We start from the raw sequence: 25,726 nt of genomic DNA, 5'->3' as shown, positions 1-25,726 counted from the left end.
ATCGACAAATTGCCAGGTGCCATTGACCTGCTCCAGGTGACCCTGCTTTTCTCTCACAGCACCATTCCCCTGAAAGTCCAGTGGTGCAAGCCTCCACAATCAGATCTGGCCCCCACACCTTCTCTACAACTTGCCTGAACAAGGAATCTAAGCAGGTGGAAACATTTGGGAAACAAATGTTTTTATCTACATTCTGGCACTCTGTTCACTTACCAATATCCCATCTGCTTGTTGGGACACTCCTCTACACCTTTTGGGACTCTGTGGCGAAAGTCCTTACTGGTGTGCTTAAAGATCCCTGATCTTTTCTCCCTTAGGCAATTCAAGGCAGTCGTAATGCGGCCAAGTTCACAATTAGTTATGGCTTGGGCACAATTGATTCCATCGGATGAGCCATAAGCATACATGTTGCCATTCAGAGCCATGCTTGACTGCGATCACATAGGCTCTCAGGTGATCTCCAGTCCTCTTGGATGGACCGGCTCTTCGATTTACACCCCCCCCAGCCAGCTTGACAACCACAAAAGTCTTAATGCTCCCTTAGCGGACTTGGTTGAAGTGCCCCATACCTGTTGAGCCTCTCCAGCCTCTAAATCAACCAAGCAGTTTCACAGTCAAGGCTGTAGTGCCCTCTGCCCTCGCAGCCAGGATTATCGGACTGCACAGTCCACCTTTCCTCCTGCAGCCCCACCTGCCAAACCTGTTTAGCATTCCCTTAGAGGAGCACAGTCACCCATTGGAAGGCAGAATCCAGGTGGGTCCTACAGATCATTTGCAGGGATACGCCTTGCCCTTTGTCTCTTCTCCGCCACACCTTCCACAATCCGTGCCAGTGACTGATGGAGGACCAGCTCTCCATTTTGCGACAGGAAGTGCAAGCTCTTTTGGCCAAAGGGTATATCGAGAGGGTGCCAGCAATGGGACATGGTTATTATTACTGCTGCTTTCTGTTGCCTAAGAAAGTTAGAGGGAAGTTGCCTGTTTTAAATCAACACCTAGCCCTGGTCCTATCTGCCCTGGATGCAGGAGACTGGGTGGTGGACCTGCTAGGCGAATATTTTAATATACCTGTCCTGACGGCTCACCAGCACTTCTTTTGGTTGTAGAGGGACAGCAGCATTTTCAATTTCCGGTGCTTGCCTTTGGTTTCACCAGTGTACCTCACGTGTTCACGAAAGTGATGGCTGTGGTAGTAGCTCATCGTCGAAGGTTGGGGTAGCAGTCTTTCCCTAATTGGACAACTGGCTGTTGAAAGTGGACTCACTGCAGGCAGTCGTCAACCACCTCTAGACTATAGCAAACCTCTTGTCATCTTGAAGGGTTTAGTGTCAATGTGCCAAAGTCAATCTGACTCCTCAAATGTTCCCTTTCTTCTGAGCCATCCTGAACACTGATCGTTTTTGTACCTTTCCTCTGGGATAGAGTGTAGGAATTTCAGGCTATGAGCCCAGTCGTCGTTCATCGGATTTGCATTTGTAAGGTAGACTCTGAGGCTGCTGGGACTGATGCCCCCCTACATTCTAATGTATGCCAGGTGGCATATGGTGGCTGTACTGTTGAATTTGACATCTCAGTGGGCCCAACATCAAGGGGGCCTAGCCAACCACTTTCAGATTTCCTGCAGCGGTGGTTTTTAAAAATGTTGTTGAGTCAGAGGCAAACACCTCACTCTACCCGACCTAGAATTGACAGCAGTGACCGAAGCATTGCTTCTGTGTTGGCCATCTGGGAGAAGTGGAGATCGAAGGTCTCTGGTCTTCGTGGTGTTCTGGGTCCAAATCAGTCTTCTGGAGCTGAGGGTATTCCGCATGGCGCTAAAGGGCTTACGTCTGTAGAAGCATGTTTTATATTATGTGAAATCTATTGTGTCTTGTTCAGGTTTTATGAAAGTCAATGATGACAAAGGCTTGACAATGATTTGTGCCTCTCCACTCTCCACAGTGAACAGTTGTGAGTATCAGTGTCCTCACTGCCCCCCCCCCCACCCTAGCAGTTTCCTGCACTTGCACAGTGTTATTTATCATATTATATTGTTGCATTTCGGGTTTCAAATGCAGCTTTACTTCAGGATATACTGTTAAATGTGAAGTTCTAATGTTATAATTTGTTGGTTATTTTCTTGCTTTGTTTCTTTGCTATTTCTTTCATTATATCTGTCCATCGGGGATAGGCTGATTCAAGACCTCTTCCACAAATGGGAACAATTGTGGCTTGATCTATTTGCCACTGCTCAGAACGCACAATGTTGGGGCTTCTGCGCTTTGAAGTTCCCAAGGCATCTTTTGCTTGGAGAAACATTCTGCCTTGATTGGAACTCAAAACTCCTGTATGCCTTTCTGTCAATGCCACTCCTGGCCTGAGTTCTGAAGAAGATCAGGACCAATCAAGCCCAAGTCATCCTAGTGGTTCCAGAACTCCTGGGCTTAAGCATATGACCTCTGATTAGGCTTCTCTTCTGGGAGGACCTTCTGTTGCAGCAACAGGGCATGGTTCTGCACTCGAGCCTTCTGAATCTCAGCCTTTATGCTTTGAGATTGAGCAGTGGCAGCTGAACGCCTTCAAACTTCCTCTGGAGGTGGTTGATGTCATCTTGGCAGTCAGGCATCCCTCGACAAAAACTGTGCACACCTATTGTTGGGACATATTTGTGGTTTGGTGCGGAACACGCCAGGTTGAACCCCTCGAAGCCAAGTTATCTGCTGCTCTGCTGTTTGTTTTGTATCTTGCCGAACAAGGCTTTGCTTTGGGTACAGTTAAGGTTATCTTTCAGCCTTCTTGCAGTTGCCAAATCATCCCTTGTTGTTTAAGTCACAAGTTGCAGTGTAATTTTTAGAAAGGGCTGTAACATTTTTTTCCCCATTCTCCCTCTGTAATACCTCAATAGAACCTTACTCAGGTCCTCACTTATTTAGTTTGCACTCCGTTTAAGTCACTTCACAGCTGTCCCTTATGGCTCCTTACTATTAATTTACTATTATTTACTATTAAGACGATGTTCCTTGTCACCAGCACCTTGGCACAGCGTGTGAATGAGCTTCAGGATTTTTCTGTCAAGCCACCATACACTACCTTCTTCCCAAACAAACTGGTTCTGTGGACACGGGCATCTATATTACCATTCCACGTCTGTCAAACTGTTACTGTGCCGGTGTTCTATGCATTACTAGCATGAGGCTCCATTGCTTGGATCCCAAAAGAGCACTTAGCTTTTACATTGATTGTATTAAAGAGTGCTGGGTGGACAATCGGGTTTTTGTAGGGTTCTCGAGCAAAAAAACAGACAAGACAGTGCAAAAAGGAACCCTCACGCGCTGGATCGTGCTCTGCCTTTTTATCTGCTATACATTGGCCAAAAAGGAACCTCCTGAAGGGCTTCATGTTTAGGCTACTAGGGCCAAGGTTGTCACCACTGAGTAAGCACACAGTCCCTGTCCTAGACGTATGCCAGGCAACTACCTGGGCACCCTTCATTTGTTCAGTAAGCACTATTTACTCGATAGTCAGGTTCACCAAGAGTGGCCTTTTGCCTGCTCAGTCCTGCAGGACTTTCTAGTTTGAGTCCATTCACAGACCAACTCCAAATAGGTGCTGCTTTGGCATCTTTGAGCAATCTGTGGCTAAAAGTCACTTTCAGAAAAACAAGCTACTTTCCTTCGGTAATGCTCTTTCTAGTAGAGACTCTGTCTAGCTGCATATCCAGCTGCATATTCTTTACCGACACTCTCATCCAGTCTGTTCTGTGATTGGACTCTGTCCGTTAATAAGATCCCAAGTCTAGGAATCTGCATATTGATGCAACCAATTTGCTCTTGGGTCTCTGAGTCAGGGGTGTGGACAGCTTCAAAAGCACCAACTTCAGCGCACAGGAGTTATGCCTATGTAGGCTCTGCACATCTTTTCAGGAGCAAAACGGGGTCATTACGGAGCCTCACAGCGCCAACTTCTGTAGAGCTGAGGATTCTGCAGCTAGATAGAGCTAGACACAGACTGCTTTTTTTAATTCTGCCTTGTGGATCCTCTGCCCCGTCTTCTAACATCAGATGGGCTACATCGATAAGCCAACCTTCTCCTTCAGTGTAGTCAATGAGTCCTTGTCCCTTCAGTTATAGCCTTGCTTTATTCTGCTTCATGTCAGTTATCACTGTCTGAGTGTCAATTAGTGTGCATTCCAGATTGTCATATGGTACCCCTGGCCAAACAGTGTGAGCAGCAATTAGTAACCTTCCTCCTTATGACAGAGTTCCTAACACTATGCTGGTAATAACTGAATCCTGAGTTTCTTTGAGGATGTGCTTACATCTCTTGCTTCTCCTGGGAGCTGGTCATCCCTATGACATTGCTTGGTGTTTCTGTTGCATTGATTGTCTGTAGCCATTTGGGCCTGAACTGGCAAATGGAAGTTCACCATTGGACCCAAGCTCAACTGTTGCGGAGTCTGGAATCTACAAGCCACAATATATATATAATATTCCAGTGTTGAACTTCCACTAGCAAGTCCGTTCCCAAACAGCTGCAGACACCACACATCTCCCTCTCGATATTAAACAAAGGTACTACGAACATAAAATTTAGTTAAACAAACAAATTAAACAAAACAGTTATGCTCTGTTTATGAGAGGCATTTTTGACAACCCTTGCCCCAACTCTGTATTTTGTTTATAGTTGAGGGGGAGCAGACCTGATTCCAGGCTGACATCTTGCGATTGTAGACACATAACAATGAAATTAACTCACACGGAAACATTTGTATAGCTCTGTGCAAAGTAGTGTCCTGTTCTGAACAACCAAGCTAAAGCATCTGGTCATGGAGCAGGCTCTTTAGACTCACATTGTCCTGAACCTGTTAATTGATTCTGTGAGATAAATTGTTGTATTATTTGAAATTGTAAATTTGAGATGTGATGGTAGTTGGTTTGGTCTTTCAGTTCTTGTTTGAGCTCTTCATGCAGGAGTTAAGATTATTTCTTTAAGTAGAGTGACATTTTGCTTTATGAGGAGGAAAGAGTGCATCAGCTCTAGCAGCATAAGTCAATCTAGAAAAAAAAATATTTTAATCCCTAAACATGTAGTCTATACATCGTTAACATGAGTTAGAAACTATGATGCCTAACCACCTCGTCCTGTCTTCCTTGAATACTACTATAATAATAAGGGTTAGTCCTCACCAGTCAAACAAGCGATGCTATTGCCTCCCTAACATGCACTATGTTTATTTTACAATTTCTAACTTCTAATACATGTGCAGTCTTTCTACTCTGTTTCAGCCTATATCGTGCCCCCTTTGTTAACCAGAACTATCCCCATGTCACCAGGAAGGGCTACTTTTTCCTTTCTCCGTTCACTGACTCGTTTCACCAAGCTTGGTTCTGTTTTCCAGTGAGTTCTGATTTCATTTCTACTTTGTGTGTGTTTACTGTTTCTTACCTTGTGGTGTTTTAGTATTTTACCTGTCCAGTTTCTAGTTTGGGTTCCGCTGCAGAAAGCGGACTATTCAATGACCCTACTGACTCCTGTATACTCAGGGAGTGGGTGGCGCTTTGCCATTGGGTGGGGGAACTTGGTGTTGGGAGCACACAGTGGGCTTGTTCTTCCACCTCTTCCAGGGTTCATGCTGCTGCTATATTTGCGCTCCTGGAAATTGCAAGGCGTAGATTGTCATGTGGGGTTTGTGGTCCTGTAATAGCAGCAATCTTGCGGGATTTAGCTGCATCAGTGTTTCTGGGAAACATCCTCACAGGATCATAGCCATATCACCACCATTGTTTGAGACCTGTGGTGATAAGATGGAGGGGTACATGAATTCTGAGAAGCAGAGACACATCTGGTCATCTTTTGTTTTCCCCGAGCAGCCTGCCCAGGAATTGACTGTCTCCTTGACCACACAATTAATAGGGTTGTTGCTTCTGTCCACTACGTTTTATAACAGTTCAAACATCCTTGGGCAGATTATGAGCTGTATTGCATTCTGAGCAGCATCCTCACATGGACAAGTTGGTGTGCCAGCACGGCTACCAGAAGTAGAACTGAATATTCAAGAGCTTCTGAAGTTCCTGGTCATGGATGCTGTTGGTTACTTCGAGGACTTTACTGGGCCCTAATGGTCTGTCTCTCTGGCTGGGATTCTATGCCCATGCATAAAGCTATTGGGTGTCTTTTGGCTCAGGAATTGATGGAGATTGAGAAATCAGGCTCCCACACCTTTATTCCGTTCCTATTCCTTAGAGAGCGTTGACTCTGATTCTTCTTTCTGTAAAGATTAAATGCAAACATGAAAACATGTCAGTTTTGAACACTGAGGATTTGCCTGATCCTGTTGACAAGAAGATAGAGGATGCCCTTAAATGGCAGATGTTGCATCTGTTTTTTATTTCCAGGCAGCAAAGTAAGCCGAGCACGTGTATCTGTCTTTACTGAAAGATTTCCAGGTCCTCTACAGTAGGCTGGACGGAAGGGAATACAGTCCAGCTATTCATAGGACTACAAAGTTAATGGTTTACTTTTTTCTCACAATACTTCTGATTGATTGTGTGCTGCAGCTATTACTTCTGGAGATGCCATGCCTGTCTACCATTTCAGTGTGGACTTGGAAGTTGGTGCTGCCCATAAGTTCATCATTTCCAGCCTTTCTTTCCTGGGCCCCAGGTGGATAACTGGTTGGAGCAAACTGTGGAAAACAAAAACTATTTGCTTCGGTTCAGAAGTCAGACATCACAGTCCTGGACAAGTGGGTTATGCCAATGGTTAACAAGGTTATCACCCCTCATATCTTTGGTTCAGTCAGTCTTCCTTGAGAGCAGCATGGGTGAAGCACGCCACACTTTTGTCATTAATTACGGTCGTTCTGGAGAAAGGAGAGGTGGTGCAGGTGCCCTTGCGCAGAAGCATCTGTTCTATCAATTTTCAGTGGCTGAATCATTCCAGGGAGGGTTTCAAGCCTGTCCTGAATTTGAAGGAGTAAAGCAGGTTCATTAAAGCTGTAACTTTCAGGATGATTTCACTCCGGGCTGTTAGTCCCTTTCATTAGCCACAGCCTCTTTCTTGCCACTCTGAAACTAAGAGACAGTTATCTTCTTGTGCCAGTAAGTCCTTTCCCTTAGGTGTTTCTGCACTTGATAGTAGAAAAGGAACACCTTGAGTTTACCATCCTGCCCCTCAGATTGTGAAGTGCTCCCAGGACCTTCATAAAGGTATTGCCATCTTTTATGGTTTTCCGTCAGGTGCATGGGATTCAAAAATTATCTAACCTATGCAATACCTTCTTTTTTAAGGCACTGGAAGACATGTTAACCATCTGTAAGAAGCTTGTGTAGCTTGACAACAATAGTGCTGCCTGTATCTTTGTCAAGGACTCAATCTCATGTGGTTAGTACTGTGAAGACAAAGAACTGAACTTGGAGTAATCAAGATTAAAAGTAAATGATCCATGCATTCTTTTAGGAAATGTTATTTCAAGAAGATACCCTCCTGTCGGCAAGAATTAAGTTTAAGATTTAGATGATTTGCTGTAGACCTGACAGTCTTAGGGTGGTCTTCCCTCAACTTTTTGCCTGCCTCCCTCCATTTTTCTGATCTAATTTTTGCTGGTTTTAGGACTCTGCACACTTTACCACTGCTGATCTGTGCTAAAGAGCTTGTGTTTTCTCCCCTCAACATGGTAACATTGGCTCATACCCAATTGACATATTTACTTTACTTATAAGTACCTAGTAAAGTGTGCTAGATGTGCCCAAGGCCTTTAAATGAAATGTCACTAGTGGGCCTGCAGCACTGATTGTGCCACCCTCATTAGGAGCTCCTTAACCATGTATCAGGCCTGCAAATTGCAAGGTCTGTGTGTGCTGTTTCACTGCCACTTTGACTTGATATTTTAAACTACTTGCCAAGCCTTAAACGTCTCTTTTATTTACATATACTTCACCCCCACAGGTCAGCGTGCTATGTAAGTGAAAGGCAGTACATGTACTGATACGTTTTACATGTCTTGGTAGTGAAATACTCCCAAAGTCGTTTTTCGCTACTGTGAACCCGGCTTCTGTCATAGGGCAGCATTGGAAAGTCCCTTATATACTTTTAAGTGGTAATTTCTGATCTGAGAGGAGTGGCATTGTCATGTTTGGTATGGTTAGAATGTTAGTGAGAAATCCTGCTTACTGGTGAAGTTTGATTTAACATTACTATTTTAGAAATGGCACTTTTAGAAAATAGGCATTTTGTCTGCACTTTCAGCTCTGTCTCCAATTCCCTTGTGCATTCCCAGACAGCCATAAACACAGGACACTCAGCTGGTTCTGCATTCAACTACATACTGATGTGTCTTCCTGGGCAGGAAGGTTGGAGGGGCTCTCCATTACACTTCAAAGGCTAGTGGCCTGACCTCACACAAAGGACTGATTCCCACCCACCAACACTCTTTGAAGTTTTCCTCAATTTCAAAGGCACAGTTGGATATGTATACTAGGTCTGTGACCCACTAAAATCACTTCTGGACCTACAACTGGAATCTGGCAGAAGGACGGCCGTGCTGAACAAAGGACTCATCTGGACTGTTTTTTTGGAAGGACTGCTCCCCTACTTGTTGCCCTGCTGCCTGCTGCTCCCTGACTTTGCTGGAAGGACTTTGCCTATCCCCACAAGTGATCTGGAAGGGCTTGGACTGAGCTTGCCTCCTGTTAGGAAGTATCACACCCATCAAAGACTTCACCAGAGAGAGACAATCCGCTGCGTCAGAAAGTGGCCGCATCGCCTGCAAAAGTCAATGCAACGCCTGCAGAATTGACGCAGTGCCTGTCTCGCAGCTGAAAAATCACCACAGCGCCTCCCGAACCAACACAGCACCTGTTTCATCAACACAGCACATTTTGGATTTTCCACACATTGTCCCTTGGCATCAAAATGTCCCCGCAGTGGACAAAGTGATACCTTGACTTATGCATATTGGATTCTTGTCATTTTGGTCTTACTTTATTCAGATACATATTATCTATTTTCCTAAACTGATGTAGAGTACTTTTTGTGGTGTTTTTCACTGTGTTACTGTATGAGTTATTGCACAAATACTTTACACATTGCTTTCTAAATTAAGCCCGTCTGCTCTGTGCCAAGCTACCAGATGGTGAGAACAGGATAATTTAGGTTGTGTTATGACTTACCCTGACTAGGATTGTGGTCTCTACTTGGACAGGGTGCATACTTCTGCCAACTAGAGACCCCATTTCTAACAATTTGTACAGCCAACATTAGCTTACATTTCAATGCAGTTGTAGGTTCTTTTTCTTTTATTCCTGCAAATTGCATGAAGTTGCTGGATAAGAAGTAGGAATATTTTAATTAGAGGCACATGTTCTGTTTATTAAATTTTTCTTTGTTTCTTTTATTCCCTTTTCTTGTCTTTTTGTTTAGGAATTGATTTATCTGAATGCTTGCAATATCCTGACTTTAGTGTTGTAGTCCTGTACAAGAAGTTAGTTATTGCATTTGGCTTCATGGTTCCTGATGTGAAGTACAATGAGGCATACATTTCATTTCTCTTTGTGCATCCGGAATGGAGAAGGGCAGGAATTGCGACATTCATGATATATCATCTCATTCAGGTAATCAAAATAGTACGTGTTTCCATTTAAATTCAAATCCTTTGCACCCAGTTGCCGTGGGCTTGTATTTGATTCTGCAAATGTTTGTTGTGCACCATCCACACTTTGGGTCAGTGTTGGGATAGTTTCCCTTGTGAACTAACAGCAGTGATAGCAGTTATGTTAGGCTGAATTTAATAGGACAATGTTTCACTGCCATCACACTTACTCCGGTGAGCAATACTGGAGTGTAGGAATAATGAAGTAGGGAGGAAGACAATACCGTACCTGGAATTAATTTGCTATAACGGCTGGTTCATTATGAAATTGAAAGCAGTTTCAAAGATTAAGGTGCCTTTTGATCAAGCCATCCTCCACGGCCAACTTGAAGCATATATGTTGCTAAGTGAAGGGATATTAGTCCCTGAAAAAACATCAAGTAACAGGTATTCTGATACTTAATGGTTAACATTGAGTCAGACATGACTGTAATCTAATGCCATAGATGTACTCTGTCTTGGCGATCTCTCTCAGTGGAACATTCCCCAAACCAACAAGTAAAATCAACATTAACTGCCACCAGACCTAAGATATGCAATAATAATAGTAATACACAAAGAAGGTAAGATCAGATTATGGGCCAGTCTTGTTGAATATGCATGTGGAACTTCTTGCAACTTTGCTTGCTAAAAAATTAGAATAGTGATCTCTCCACATATATAGGGACCAGTTGAGTTTCATCCCTACTCGTCCTACCAGGCAGAACCTCAGAAACCTGCTTAATTGGGTAAGTAAAACAAGAAATTCCAGTGTTCCTCTGCCTATACTCTCCGTTGATACTAAAAAAATATTTACAGCTGGCCACATCTTTTCCTGGTACTGCAGCGTTTCAACTTCAGTCTGTGATTGTCGTTGGGTTGCCCCCCCCAGTACCAAGAGACAACTGCAGCAGCGAAGGTAAAGAGGGTGCAAGACTCCTCCTGTATACTTCAATGGGTGCTCTTTGAATTCAGTGTGAGATCACAAGTAAGGGGTCTGGACACTTCTCAGGAAGAGGACAGGGTTGATAAGGAAATCATAAAGTGCAGGGCTGGGAGCCTGAGATTAATCATTTGATGCATATATCACTGTGGCTGATATCCAGGTATGAGCTTTAGTCACTCTTCTGGCCTGTGTTGTGGGACTGTGTTGTGTTATGGAGTCTCCTGCTGTCACAGACAACGTTTCAAGAGGAAGAGGGAAAGGAGAAGTATGTATTTAAAAAAAAAAAAGCAGAACCCCAACATAAAACTTCAAAGGCCCAGAACCTAAATCATATTTGGTGTCTGGATATTGACTATAAAAAGGGGAGGTTTTAGATCCCAAAAATTGTCGTCTGCCGAACAGCCCCTGTGTGAGGAGGGGAAGCTCTGCAAGAAGTCTACCTGTGACTAGGTCTGGGGGGCCAAGGACTGCGAGTCTCACTGCTGGGTAAGGAGACATCTCCAAGGGAAACCAAACCTGCTTGTTCTGGAGCCTAGAGCACAAGCGCTTACCTGCGTGCTTAGCAGTGGTGCGGCAACCCTGTATTTCAGGAGGGCCTGCCAGGAATAATTGTACCATGTGGATGGGACAGGAGCCCCTGAACTGTGAGCGATGGTGAACCATAGATCACCAGGAACTATGAGAACTGTAACTGACCCGACCCCGTGGACTGAGTGAGGACAACGTGGAAGCACCACCATCTCAGCAGGATCTCAGCAGGAGCAACGGAATCACCCCATCCCCCTTGGGGACGTGGAATCTTACCCTGCAGGAGGGACACCTCTGATTGCTACCGGAGCCCAACTCCTTAAGCTAAGGAGAAAACCTGCACTTGCTGAGTGCTGCCTCTAAGTTCTTCGGCAGACGATTCTCCTGGGCAGGACCGGAGCTGTTGAGAGTGCCCACAGGACGGTGCACCCTCCAACTCGCTGCACACTTCCTCCCTTTCGGAGCAGGTAAAATGTTATTGGCCTACCAGGCCATGGGGCACTCCCTGCTGAAAGCACTGCGGTGGTAAGACACTTTTGACTGTACACGAAGAGTCAAAGTAGCCTCTTAAGATAAGGCCTGCTAGTGAGCATTCCCTAGTAGTGATGGGGGAACACTTAAGAATGAGGAGAACATGGGGCGGCAAGAGGCATCTATTGCCACCCAATTTTGTATCATTCAGCCCAAATATCTTCATAGGATTTATTTCAAACCCATATTGGTAAGAACATCTCTGAACTTCATTATAAAACATAAACATAGTGACTTAACTTACAACTCTTATTTTAATCATGCAATCCTTCATCGACTAACCTTCAGACCTGAAAAGGACATGTCTGAGATTCAAGTTATTCTTCATTCCTTTGCATCAGTTCTAAAGATCTTGGAACCCTCTTCTTAAGTACAATGGCTTATGTCATTATGTGGTTACAGGACTGAAACCATTGAACATATTATGTATATTTGCCCTAACTTGCTAAAAGTAAAACATATCTCCGGAAGTTCCTTAATGCAGCAAATACAAGGACCATCAAATAAGCAATTAGTGCTTTAGTCACCACCTTTTATGAGTGCATTAATTAGATTGTTAGACCTTGCCTATACATTTTTTGATTTCTAAATCAACTGACATATCTTTCTTTGAAATAAATATCTTAACTATCTTAACGACTGATTGTTTACTATGCCCACTGAATTAATGTGTACGTTATTTTATTTTTATCAATTTTATTGCTAGAATTAAATGTTGCGTTTATTGTAATCATCTTTTGACTAATACAATACATTTTACTCATTTACACACCCATAAAGCTCTACCATTCCATGGAAACTTCTAAAAAGCGTTGCGTGTGATGAGGATTAAGGAAGCTTTCTTGACATCACCTGGGGGATGTCACAAATTAAAACCATTTGGGAAGGAGTTAGACGCTCAATCGGAGAGGTGTTCAGATGGAAGATAAATGGTGATGCCAAATTAAACGTAAACTTCGCACTTGTATAGCGCACTACTCACCCGTTAGGGTCTCAAGGTGCTGTACGCATACCGCTGTGGAACCCCTCCTGACTTTTCCCTGTGAGTCACTCACTCCTGGGCAGCCCCAGGGTGAAGCCTGGCATCCAAGCACTGTCAGGGCCGTTGTTGAGCTCAAGCAAGCTATTGCCCAGAGTTACAGATTGGGACCCATTAATTAGATTAGGCACCGAGGCAAGAATGATCTGGTCCAAGGGAATTGAGCCCAAGACCCGCTGAGGCGGGAATTGAACCCTGGTCCCAGGCCAGATCTCTGCATCAGGGTCTGCCGTTCTAACCATTGTGCCACACTTCTCCACTTTATGCCTTCTACACCTTTCCTATGACCTAGATGCAATCTAATAGAAGCTTGCATTATTACATGTGGAAATAGTGATCGCCAAACTTTATATCACTAGGCACTGGTGCAGCCAGGACTTGACCTAGAAGATGGATGCCTTGGCATCAGGCTGGAGTTATTGGGAGGGTCAGATGTTTTGTCTTATATCTGTCATGTTATTAGACCTAATACAAGTCAATGTATTATATAAGGTGTGCCTGCCTCAAAAGGTGAATACAACCCTATTAATGTTAGAAAATTTCCTGAAAGACATGCAAACTTTCTTCTCCATAGTAAGTAGTTCCGATTTGCACAGGTTGGTAACACTCCTTCAGACCCTACTTTCAGTGATTAATTTCTACAAAAGTAAGTGCCAGGGCTCAAGGTACCACTCAGGGGGCCGACTGCAGCTTGCATTACATATTGCCCATGCTGCAAAATGGAAGTACTGATGACCTGGAAGCACAGCTGTTATTATTTAGTATGTATTGAACTGATAAATTTATGTGTTCCCCTAAAAATAGGCAGACAGCGCCACCATGTGGCGGACTGTCATAAAAAAAGTACGGTTGCCGAACACCGGAAAACCCTGGTACAATGTAAGCACTGCTTCCACCAGCTTCTTTCTAGAAACTTCTCACACCAGTGTGCTATAGCTCATGCTCCACGCCAGCAACTCTACCTCTTATGCTCAGCCCTAATGCATGCATACCATCTAAAGCACCACACCAACATGTGCATACCTCTTTACTATCACACAGGTCATGCATTCCACATGAAGTCAAATCGAACTAAATGCATCAGCAGGGGGTCCTGTGGAGGAAGGCTGGGCAGATTAATACACAAAGAGGCAAGGTGCTTTGAGGTGGGGAAGAATGACTCGTGGGGTTTGGGGCTCTGGTATTTATTTAAGCCGAGTCTACCTCTGCAGGGACAGCAAGCAGACACAATGGTTTCTAAGCCCAGGCACTTTTAAAGGAGGGAAAGCCTCACAAAAAAAGCAAATATTGGCACAGCCAATAGGTCTTGCCTATTGTTTACATTACAAAACTATGAAGAGGGAGGGCAATCTCAATCTTAAACTATCTTATCCCATTGGAAAATAAGTTCATTCAGTAATCCAGTACGGATAATAGGAGTCATCCCATAAAGCAGTTCATGACAAAGAATAAAGTGTCCAAGCACAGGAACTTTTCAGCTTCTTTATTCACATTTCTCCAAACTATGTTCCGAATCAGAAAGGCCCAGCCAACGCATTTCGTCCTTTGTGACTTCATCATGGCATATAAAAAGATACATACATACAAAATAGTTATATTTACAATGAAAACATTTAAAAACACATTCCACACCAAGCACTATTCATTGAACTGCATTCACTATCTTTGATCTTATTACCATGATACATAACTGACCCTTTGACCTTCACTGTACACCTACACCATAAACATCACCAACATTTTGGTTGATAATATTGACAAGTTCCATGTCACAAAATCCATACAGTTTTACTTATATTTGTTTGACTCAATGTGGTAAGTTGCAAAGAAATTACAGTCATCATTATTAGGCACTACTTACAAGTTCATAGTTGTGATCTCAGTTGTTAAACATCTCTTCCCCCAGCCCTGTGTTATCAGTTCGTATTAAAACTGTTACCAAAAAGTATACTATTAACCGATATCATAAGTTACTGCATAGGCACCAAATCCAGATATTAGTAATTAATTTACAAATCATGTCAGTTAAATCTAGCGTTCAAAGTCAGCGTAGTATAGCTCCATAATTATGTAAAAGGTAAAAAACATTAGCTTAAACCATCATCAATCCTGTTCTTCGATACATCATCACTAATAATCATTTTAACGTAACTTAAATATCAAAAATCATTTTCTAATGAATGCTATTATGAATTTAAAAATACAGTCCAGGGAATGGCATATTTATCACGATCACAGCTCAAGAATGTCAACGTGGGATAAATACTCACCATCACATTACGAGCTCCATCCTACCACGAGTTTTTTTACCCCAGAGTTAGGTGCATGACAATGTATCACCAAAAAGATACTATCCATGAAGTCGTCCACAACATACACTCGAGCCTAAACGTATCAGTCCTCATCTCCTAATATCACTGTCTGTTGCATTATACACCCTATTATGCTACGTGTTAAAAGTTGTCAAACGCAAGGTTTGTCAGCTACCAGTGGAGTCTTGTGGGTAATCTTTCTATTAAAAACCTCCTTCATTAATACGTTTATGTAAATATAAGGGTTTACAAAGAAGAGGATGAAAAATTCAGCACAGATGGTATAGAGTGTTCAAGCAACATTTCTACTGAACAAAGACGTCTACTGGGGGTCGGTCACCTTCATGCAGTGGTGCTTTTACAGGGGAGTATATACCCACAACCATGCAGCACTCAACCTGCAATAATGCAACCTGAACCTAGTCTGTATGAGGGAACTAGTAAGGCTGGGTCAAAAGAATGGAGCGAGTGCAGGCTGATGGCCCACCAACTACTGTGGCATGAGCACCCCTGGTGTTGCTCCTGGACAGCACAGTAATCAGAGCAGAGCTATATTAAAAGATGTTTGTAGCTTACAATGCCCATGGCTATAATGACTCACAGTTTAACAAGACTACAAGTGACTGCTTTATCAAGACGTTACTGTCACTGTAGAAGGAGGATACAGGGGCATATACTTAACCCCTCCCCCACTTAGTTGGGTTATTCCTGCTGCCGACACCATTTGGTGAACCCCCAAAGAAGATTACCCAGAAATGAGCGGAATAGAAGCAACTTTGGCGACCCTAAGCTCCAATAATGCAAGCACCCAGTCCCCTCGACTCCTTGAGGTAACCCAACCACTCAGTGCTGGTAGTGTGACCCAGAAACTTAGCTTGAAGAAATACGACAGATAAAAAGATTTAGCTGAAAAAACCCATTGTGATAGAGTCTGAAAAACTCAGATAAGCACTGCTCAGGTTCTGCTTTTACAGCAGCCAGCTACCACGGCCGTAAGGGTGAGTGGACAAAAGGACTGTAATGCGGTTGAACATCAGACACATAGGAAGGAGACTTTGCAAGTTTGATCACCTGGCCAAGTAGGAGGCAGCAACAAATAGTCCTAATACAGCCAACAGATGGTAAGCAAAGGTGGGCTCCAAGCCCTTTATTGTAAACAATACGTCTCGCATATGCACTGTCGCAGGCTAGATCTAAGGCCATCTAATGATTCACTAGTATTTTATCAGCTTATTAGTAAACATTGGAAACCAGGGAGTGAAACCTTCCCTCCATGACTTTAGGACTCTCTAGGTTCTGCTGCAAAAAATGCTCAATAGCATGCCTGTCTGGAACATTTAAAATGTGTGTACATAGTGCAGTAGCAGAAATGTGAGGACGGTAGTAGCACAGTACAACGCTTGAACTCCCTCATTTCCACTTCCTTGTGTTTTAGCAGAGGTGCAGTATCTCACAGGAGAAACAGTATGGGCTAAGGGTACAGTATTTCACAGAAACAGAAAACCTAATAAACTGATTTATAAAATCAAACGTTTTATAAATTAAACGTTTTATAAATCAGTTAAGGGAAAAGCAATCCACGTGGCTTCTTTAGGCTGATTGTGTAACCAATAGTTTTTCCCCAATATCACGCAATCTGCTATTGGTTTTTCTGGAGATGGGCAGGCATCTCTTATGAATATGCCTCTTGATGGATCCTCCCATTTTGGCCAAAAATCTGTTTCTGCCCTTGAGTGTTTCAAGGAAAACCAGGCCACAGCATGCTCCGTTGCCCTCTCGACCTTTGCTATACACTTCCCCATCAGTTTCAGCCTCTCCAAGGCTACTCCAGAGGTTTGGCGGCTAGATAATGACAGGACCCCACCTTACCCACGGGTCCCATCAAGAGGCTAACAGTCTCATAAAAATAGAAACAGGTTGTTACTCCCACTAATTCCTTTTGCCAAAGAAGGACGGGATGCCTCTGCCCTATTTTAGATGTTAGCCCTCTGAATACTTTACTACAGAAAGACAGATTCAGAACGCTCTCTCTGGCCCAAGTTCTGTTTGCCTTGGATCTGGGAAACTGGATGGTAGCATTAGACCAGCAGGGTGCATATTCTCATATACTCATTTTGCAGTCCTCTAGTCCAGCATAATTACATATGGTTCAAGGTAGGCCACAAGCATTTTCAATTTGCAAAGCTCTCCTTCAACCTCAACAGCGCTCCCCGGTGTTCATAAAAGTGATGGCAGTGGTTCCTGCCCATTTTCGGATGTTAAGGTTACCAGTTTTCCCCTACCTCGATGAATGGTTGTTAAAAACGGCTTTGCCATAGTCTGTCTGGTACCACCTTTAGACGACGACTACCCTGACATCTCTGGGGTTCTCGATCAACATGCCTCTGTCGTGCCTGATTGCTTTGCAGAGGCTGCCTTTCATAGGAGCTGTCTTTCTTGCTGTGCAGTTCAGTGCCTTCTGTCCATCAAAACAAGTCCAGGATATTCGGGTTATGATCCTGATGTTTTAGCCTCTATCCTTGGTCTCACTGAGAGTGGTTCTGAGGCTTCTTGGACAGTTGGCATCATGCTTGTCTACTTTGCCATGTGGCATATGTGGGTCCTATAGTGGAATCTGAAGTTTCAGTGGGCCATGCACCAGCAAACCTTTCAAATTACTTTCAGGTTTCAGAGGAGATCTGCAGTGGTGGCTACATGACCACCATTGGACCAGTGGCAGACCCCTCTTAATGCTCTAATCATAGCTGACAGTGGTCAGAGATTTCACTGTTCAGTTGGAGGTTAGCTGGGAGAGGTGGTGATCAGAGGACTCAGATCTGTGGTAGAAACTTAACTCCATATTCATCTGTGGGTGTTGCAAGCCATTTGCCTGGTGTTAAAGGCCTTCCTATCGTCTATCAAGGGGAGGCTGGTACAGGTACCCATGGATAACATGAGTGCCATGTGGAACTGCAACAAGCAGGGTGGATTGGGGACTTTGGCCCTGTGCCAAATGGCTGAGAGTCTGGAATTGGTTGGGATGTCAGGGCATCTTCCTGATTGTGAACCACCTGGTGGGATCTTTAAACGCCGATGTGGGTGAGCTCAGATTGGGGCACCTGGCAGAAAGGTGTTGCACCCCAAGGTGGCACAGAGCATCTTCCGACAGTGAGGAGACTACTGACTGGAACTTTTCAGCACTGTTAAAGCGCAGTGTGAAAGCTTTTGCACATTGGAGTTCCCAAGAAAGCTCTATCTGGGAGACTCATTGCGGATAGAGTAAAGCACAGGGCTCAGGTTATGTCCTTTCACCTCTGCATATTCTGCCCGGAGTTCAGAAGATCAGAAACTACTAGGCCCGAGGCATCCTATTGGCTCCAGATTGGGCCAGGAAAGTGAGGTACCTGGAACATTTGGGCACATAAGCATCTGTCTTTCGTCCAGGCTACTGCTCTAAGAGGATCTTATGTCACAGTAGTAAGGAAATTCTACACCCCAACTGCCACAAAATACATCTCCATGCCTGGAGATTGATCGGCAACAGTTGACTGTGTTACATCCACCAGTTGAGGTGGTGGGTGTCATCCTTGCTGCCAAGCGTCCCTCATCGAAGAGTACCTTTACGCCAGGTGCTGGGACAGATTTGATTCCTAGTGTGGAGTCTGCAACACAGACCTCCTAAAAGCCAAACTCTCTGATGTTTCATTGTTTGTTTTGTCGTTACTCCAGCAAGGTCTTGAGGTGGGCACTATTTTATGGCCCTTTCGGCCTACTTGCATTTGCCCAGACAACCATCCTTGTTTAAATCACCCGTTGTGATATAGTTTAGTAAAGGTTTGACACACATGTTGCAACCTTAATTTGGTTCTGACATGCTTCATATGCACCTCCTTGAAGTCAATGTCTAGCTTCTTGCTGTGTCTCCTGGCTCTCGAGACTGTCTTCTACATTGCAATCACTTCAGCTAGTTGTATGAGTGAATGCCAAGCTCTATACCACATTTTCCTAGGCAGACCGGTGCTGAGGACCTGGGTGGCCATCTTGCCAAAAGTCATGACTCCTTTTCACGTTGGCCAATCCATCACTTTCCCTGCATTTCTTGTCCCACCTCATCCATGGAAAAAGGAGCAGAGGCTTACTAAGTTGAACCCCAAAAGATCTGTAAGCTTCTACATCAATTGCACCACAGACTTTCAGGTGGACGATCAGCTTTTTGTGGGGTTTTCTGGGTCAAAGAAAGGCAGGAAGGTGCAGAAAAGGACGGTGTCTAGGTGGCTATTCTTCTGCATCAAGATCTGCTATGCAGTGGCCAAAAAGCAGCATCCAGAGGGCCTAAGATCGCATTACACCAAGCCTCATGCTGCCACCACTGCATTAGTGTGCCAAGTGCCTCTCATGGACATATGTCAGGCCACAACAGTGCCAGTGCATATGTTCATAAAGCACTACTGCCTTGCCTATCAGGAATGGTATTTTCTCTGTTCAGTCCTACAAGACTTCTTGGTCTGAGCCCACCATTCAGACTATCCATTAAAATAACAAGTTACTTACCTTCAGTAATGCTCTTTCTGGTGGATACTCTATCCAACTACAGATTCTACTCTGCCCTCCGCCTCCTCTTTCTTTGGAGTGGTCTGTTTTACCACCTAAAAAGGTCTCAAAGCTGAGATCTGCACACTGGTACCAACAGTTGTTTTTTGTTTCTCCGCATCGAAGGGCACAGAATGAGTCAAGCAAGAACAAAACTGACATCTGTGTGTACGTGTGGCACTTATATGCAGCCATCCACTGTCAATTCATGGGTAGAATAAGCCAATAGAGAGCCGCACAGCTCTACTTAACTGCATGCAGGAGCACTGCTGAAAATATTTCCAGATCCAGAATGCCACCTGCGGATATTTTAAAGGTGGGGAATCTGAGGTTAGGTAGCATAGCCACCAGAAAAAGGATTACCCAAAGGTAGTAGCATGTTGGTTCATCACTTCAATACTTACTGAAGTTTTTGCTGGTCAGGTGGTTTTTCATACTTTGTTTCTGATGAGTAAAGTACTGTTTGTCCAAAACAAATACATTACTTATCTTCAATAACATGCTTTCTGGTGGAAACTCTGTCTAACCTCAGATTCCACACCTTTGAATATTCCCCCAGAAGTCAGACTAATTCTGGAAATCCTAATTAGTAGCCTTGCACCGGTAGGTGGTGCCAGCGGCTCCAAAGTGATTTCATACTGGATGTGATGTGTACGGACATATATAAGCGTCACCCATACACTGATATCAGAGTCCTAAATTGGAATCTTTATGTAAGAGACCAGTTCACAGAGCAGAGAGTTGGGGGTTGTCAATGAGGAGTCTGCTGTTACATATGGTCTCTACTAGAAAGATCATTACTGAAGGTAAGTAACTTGCTCTTCTGATGGAGACTTCTAACTGTGCATATTCCTCATCTTTCTGAATAGATACCCAAGCAATACCTCCTAGGTGATAGGTCTGTGCATGACAAACTCAAAAAAGTCATGAAGGACTGAGCAGGCAAAATGCCCTTCTTGGTAGACATGTTTGTCTGAGTAATACTGGCTCATGAACATATGGATTGACACTCACACAGCAGCCTGACAAATGTCCAGAATCATTATTGGCTCTGGTAGAATCAGCATGCAAGCTACTTTTTGACCAGCTCGTAGCAAATTGTAATGTAGAATACAGCCCAGCTTGAGATGGATTTTTTTTTTGCACAGCCTTGCCTTTCTGTGCTCCAGTGAGCTGGATAAAGAACTGATAGTCTTACCGGTGTCCTTTGGTGCGATCAATGTAGATGAGAGGCCTTTTCAGGTCCAATTAATGAAGTCTCTCTCCATCGTTAGAGGGGTGAGGCGGAGCATAGTATGCAGAAGGGTATGTTCTGACCAGTATGAAAGGGAGTCACTACCTTCGGAAGGAAGGAAGCTTTAGTTCGCAGAACCAGCTTATCCAGCTAGAATGTTGTAAAGCTCAGGTCAACAGAAAGGGCCTGTAACTTGCTGACCTATTACAACAATGGTATAGTAAAGTGAAAGGCTGTCTTAAGGGTAGGGAGCCTGAGAGAAAAACTGTGGCGGGCTCAGAAGGCACGCACACGAGGAATGTTAGGACCAAATTTATGTCCCACTGGGGCATAACAAACAGAGAAGGGGGAAACCTATATTGGAACCCTTTGAGAAAAAGCATCACAGTGGGTGATTTAAATAACATTGACTGTTTTAGCAATCATTAAAAGGTCAAAAGAGCCAACAGATACCCTTTAACAGTGCCCAAAGCAAGGCCTTGCTGGGCGAGAGACAACCCAAACAATAGAACTTCTGACAATTTGGCAATGTTTGGGTCGATCTGTTTAGCAGCGCTCTAGGCCACAAACTTATCCCAACTGTAGGCATATACAGATTTGGTTGAGGGACGTCTGAAGAGGAAGCCTAAGTGAAGGACAAAGGCTCAATCCCAGGAGTTCGGGATACCATACTCTGTACCCAGTTCAAGGCCACTAGGATGACTTTTGGTCCTGATCTTCTTTAGAACTTGAGCAGGAGAGGTCATCAGTGGGAAGGTTTACAGGAACCCTTGAATGCGTCCCTGTACTAGAAATGCCTTGGCAACTGCAATGCGCAAATGTTTTGACATTGCGCGTTATCAACGGTGGTGAACAGATCGAGCCAAGGTTCTCTCAGTTTGCAGAAAAGACCCTGCCCACCTCTGTATACAGTTGCCCTTTGGGATTCACATGGTAGATGGATTAGCTTGTCCTCTGTTAAGGGAACTTGCCAGGTGATGTCACCAGAAACATTCCCTAGCTGTTTAGCTATGTCTAGAGGCATGAAGTCTCCCGGCAGAGTGTCCAGGATCCCACCGCACCAGATGGTGGTGATTTTGTCTGTGGACACCTGTGTCAGCTTTCCTTGGATGGTAAGCTGGAAGGCTTTTTCAGCTCCAGAAGGTTGATGTTGGGCCAAACCTCTGCTGGAAACCCGATACTTCCGACCTCCACCTCCCCCAGATTGCCTCCCAAACCTAGAAGTGAGGCACAAGTCACCACTGTGAGCTCTGGCTTGGGCAAGGAGAGCGCTCTGTCGCTGACCCAGTTGTGGTCCCGCATTCTACCACTCTACAACTTTTGCAGTCTTCTCTGAAATCTGGGCCAGATTTGTAAAATCCACCTGGGGCTCTGCCGACTGGGAGTTCAGATCCCACTGCAGAGTTTGCATAGGACATATGGCGTGCTTGACCTGCAGGATGCGAGAGGCCATAAGTTCCAGCAATCTGAGTCAACCTCACTGAGATCTAGGACAGAGGTTGAAACATTGGGATTATAGCCCAAATGTCCTGGTCTCTTCTCTCTAGGAGATAGGCACAAAACTCCACTGTGTCCAGGATGTCTCTGATGAAGGGGCGAGTATGTGAAGGAATCAAGTGTGACTTCAGCACATTGATAGTGGACTCCAAGCATGTCAGGAGGTTCTCTATAGTCTGGAGATGATTGAGGGCTACGGGGGCGAACCTGCCTTCAACACCCAGTCAAGGTAGGGGATGACTGGAAGTTCAACCTCTGAAGATGTACAGCTGCCACTATCCCTTTTTTGAACACCGGAGGAGTGCTGGTAAGACCAAATGGGAGCAGGCAAACTAAAAATGCTTGTGTCTTACAGTGTACAACAGGTAACTCCTGCAGGAAGGGGATGTGAAAATAAGTGTCACGCCAGTGCAGCGCTACTATTGAGTTTCTAGGGACCTCTGCAGACAAGATGTGGGCCTCTGTGAGCATCTTGAATTTGTCCTACCAAAGGAACTCATTGAAAGGGCAAAGGTCTATAATGGGATGGAGGCCGCCCTCCTTTTAGGGAACAAGAATTTGCGTGAATAGCAACCACATTCGACTTCTGGCACTCATACTCTTTCTGTGACTCCTTTAGCTAAAAGAGCCTGCACTTTCTGCTGCAAGAGTGACAGTTGGACCTCTGTCAGCCAGTCTGGGGATGGTGTAAGGTGTGGCGATATTTTGATAAATAGCAAGGAGTAATCCCGCTAAACAATTTGCAGGACCCATTTGTCTGAAATTATAACCTGGCACCCTGGCAGGAAATGTCAGATCCTACCTCTTGCAGGGTGGCTGTGTGCCATCAAGGACACAATAAGGAGGCCTGGGAGGTGGTGGATAGGGTGAATGACGTGGCTGCACTCTGGCCCTGTTGCCCTGTCCTGTGGATCATCAAGCCATCATGTGGGGGAAACAAAGTAATTTGACATCCCCAGAAGCATAATCTCAGTCTTGTCTTTGTTGCACTTCAAATGATTGGCTTGCATCCAGTGCTAATTCCTTGATGAGCTTCAGGGAAGAATCTGCTTTTTCCTAGAAAAGGAGTGCCTGGCAAACTGCATGTCCATGAGGCTAACTTGGACATCTCCTGAAAAGCCAGTGGACCACATCTGTTTGTGCCTGCGAAGATGCCAATAGCCCTACCAATGGAGTCCGTGGTATCCAGCCCACATCAAATTGTACATTTGGCCATATCGGAGCCTTCCTACATGGCATGGAAGGATGGCTTGGGTTTCTTGCAGTACCTGGACTGCTGAGTTCCACAAAGCTTGAGACTAGTGGTCCAAGAGACAATTGGCATCCACATAGCAAAGGGCAAGACTAGTGGAAGAAAATACCCGCCTGCCAAAAATGTCTGTCCTCTTCGATTCCCTGTCAGAAGAAGTAGTGGGAAACGCGTTTGGATTTACCCTGCTAGCTGAAGCTTGTACCATAAGGCTTTCGAGCCTAGGTTGCTATGCAAGAAATTTCAGGTCTCCTAGAGCAGGGCAATAACGCTTGGTAATCTGGCAGTTAATGGGGGACCAGAGTAAGGTTTGTCCCAGGTTCCCAGTAGCATGTTGTTTAGAGCATCGTTAAACCGAAGATTCTCAGAGCTTCTTTGGCCCTGTCGGAGTATCTCAGTCAAAACGTTACTTAACTTCCTGAGTAGGAATCTGAAGGTCAAGAACCTTAGCTGCTCTTTGCGCAACCATGGCAAGGTAGGCACTATCTTCAGTGGCAGGAATGTGGCGGGGGAATTTAGTCCAGTGTCGGGGGAGGTATCCAGACCACTGGCATTCTGGAGGTCTTTGTACCAGTTGTCCTCTTGGTTTGGCTGTTCAATCTCATCCCCACCATTATATCCCCCATTGTCAGAGGCTGTGCTGAATAATTAATGAAGAACATGAGCCCTTCCAGGAGGTAAAGGAATTGAATCACATGCAGAAGGGGTGGTAAAGGGGTAGCGGTTCAGACAGTGTAGTGCACTGTCTCTGTCGAGGTCAAGGCAGCACTGTCTCGGCATGGGACAGCAGTATTGTTTGTCCATCGTCATCTGAAGGCAATGGTGCCTACATTGTCATCAGTAGATTGTGTTCTGGTGTGGGTTTGTGGCACCAAAGAGGGGGGTGTACTGAGCCCTGAGTGGATTTAGAGGGTCCAGTTGGCATCAAGGGTGGACCTGCCGGAGGAAGTTTAGGTGAGAGGCCTCTTGGCTCTTTGGGCCCACATGCTGAGGGAGCATGTAACCTGTCAAAAGCCGCAGCATGGCTTTGCATAAGTCCTCGATTTGTTGCAGGATCACTGATGTACCCAGGAATTTGGGTTGCCATGCAACCAGGGTCAGATTTGACTCTGTCGTAGAGTGACTTCCTGGGTGTGCCCTTGGATGCACAATGACGCTGTCGCTCCTTCTCTGGAGATCAAGAGTGGAAGAACAGGGATGAAACCTTTAGACCTCGACTGATCTCAGTGTGGGATCATGCAGTACTTCATCACAAAGAGTGTTGCTTCCCGGTGCTGAATGGCCTTTGAGTGCATCAAGGTACACTCACTGGTAGGCGATAGTCATGGTCCAACCCTAGGCACCACAGGCAAATCTGACATGGTTTAAGTCCCCAGTATATGGTACCCAGAGACTATAATTTAGAGGATCTTCCCAAGGACTATAGCACTTGTTGTGCCACCATTAGTGTGACAAAGGTAAACCATGTTTCCTGATCTGCCACTGCAGACTGGAAGGGCAGTTTTAAACTGATAACTAGTCTTTGTCATTTAAAGTATTGGCAAAGCCAAGTCCTCCCTTTTTAATTTATGAAAGTCACCGGTAAGGCAGGCCTACCAAGCCCGAAGACAGAGTGCTAATATTAAGAAGTGGAACTTGTTTTTACATGTTCCAACAGTAACATCCATCAATTGCCGTTTTTACTGTGGAAAAGGCTAGGAGTCCCATTCGCAAGTGCAGAGCTGCAGGCTACCACAACAGCCTGGCTAACTTCTGACTGGGACTACTAAAGAGGATACTGTAAGGGTTCTGGCATCTCATTACATTAAACTTGACATGATGCCCAAGTAAAAATTAACGTAACTTGTTGCAGTGTGCAACTTTTACAGAATTGCTACTTTGTTGCCCCAAATTCTGTGTGCCTCTTAATGGTTGTTCTCAGAGTCTGTCCCTGAGACCACTTTCTGCCCTCCCGGGGAGAAGTGCAAACAACTCCTAGGAAAGGAAACAATAGAAGACTTCACAGGAGAGAGCTGTTACCTCTACCTGGGAGGAAGCCACACAAGTGTTATCCCAAAATGTGAGCTTCAAGGGAGAAGTTTGAGGGAGAAATTTGCCCTTTGGAGGGCAAATGATAACCACTTGGGAGAGAGGCTGCTCTATTGTTGAGGCAGACAGGTGGCATTCTGGAGGAAGAAGGAAACCAGTTGCCAACCGGTTTTCCAAGGGCATGTA

General features: G+C 44.7%; 1 protein-coding gene across 4 annotated transcripts in view; it reads left to right on the top strand.

Moving 5' to 3' along the window:
- The window catches only part of KAT14 (lysine acetyltransferase 14), a 395,910-nt gene that overhangs the window by 320,970 nt on the left and 49,214 nt on the right, over nt 1–25,726 (top strand). For 3 of the 4 annotated variants that reach the window (XM_069234742.1, XM_069234740.1, XM_069234739.1), the window contains one exon: nt 9,400–9,590. The exons of the other annotated variant lie outside the window; for it this stretch is intronic. In XM_069234742.1, coding sequence (XP_069090843.1) covers nt 9,400–9,590 — 191 coding nt within the window. The remainder of the gene's footprint in view (nt 1–9,399; nt 9,591–25,726) is intronic. 4 annotated transcript variants of the gene reach the window in all.

This window comes from Pleurodeles waltl, chromosome 5 (assembly GCF_031143425.1).
Source record: "Pleurodeles waltl isolate 20211129_DDA chromosome 5, aPleWal1.hap1.20221129, whole genome shotgun sequence".
NCBI classification, from domain to species: domain Eukaryota; kingdom Metazoa; phylum Chordata; class Amphibia; order Caudata; family Salamandridae; genus Pleurodeles; species Pleurodeles waltl.
Note: the sequence above shows the minus strand (reverse complement) of the source record. Positions and strands in the feature narration are given on the sequence as shown.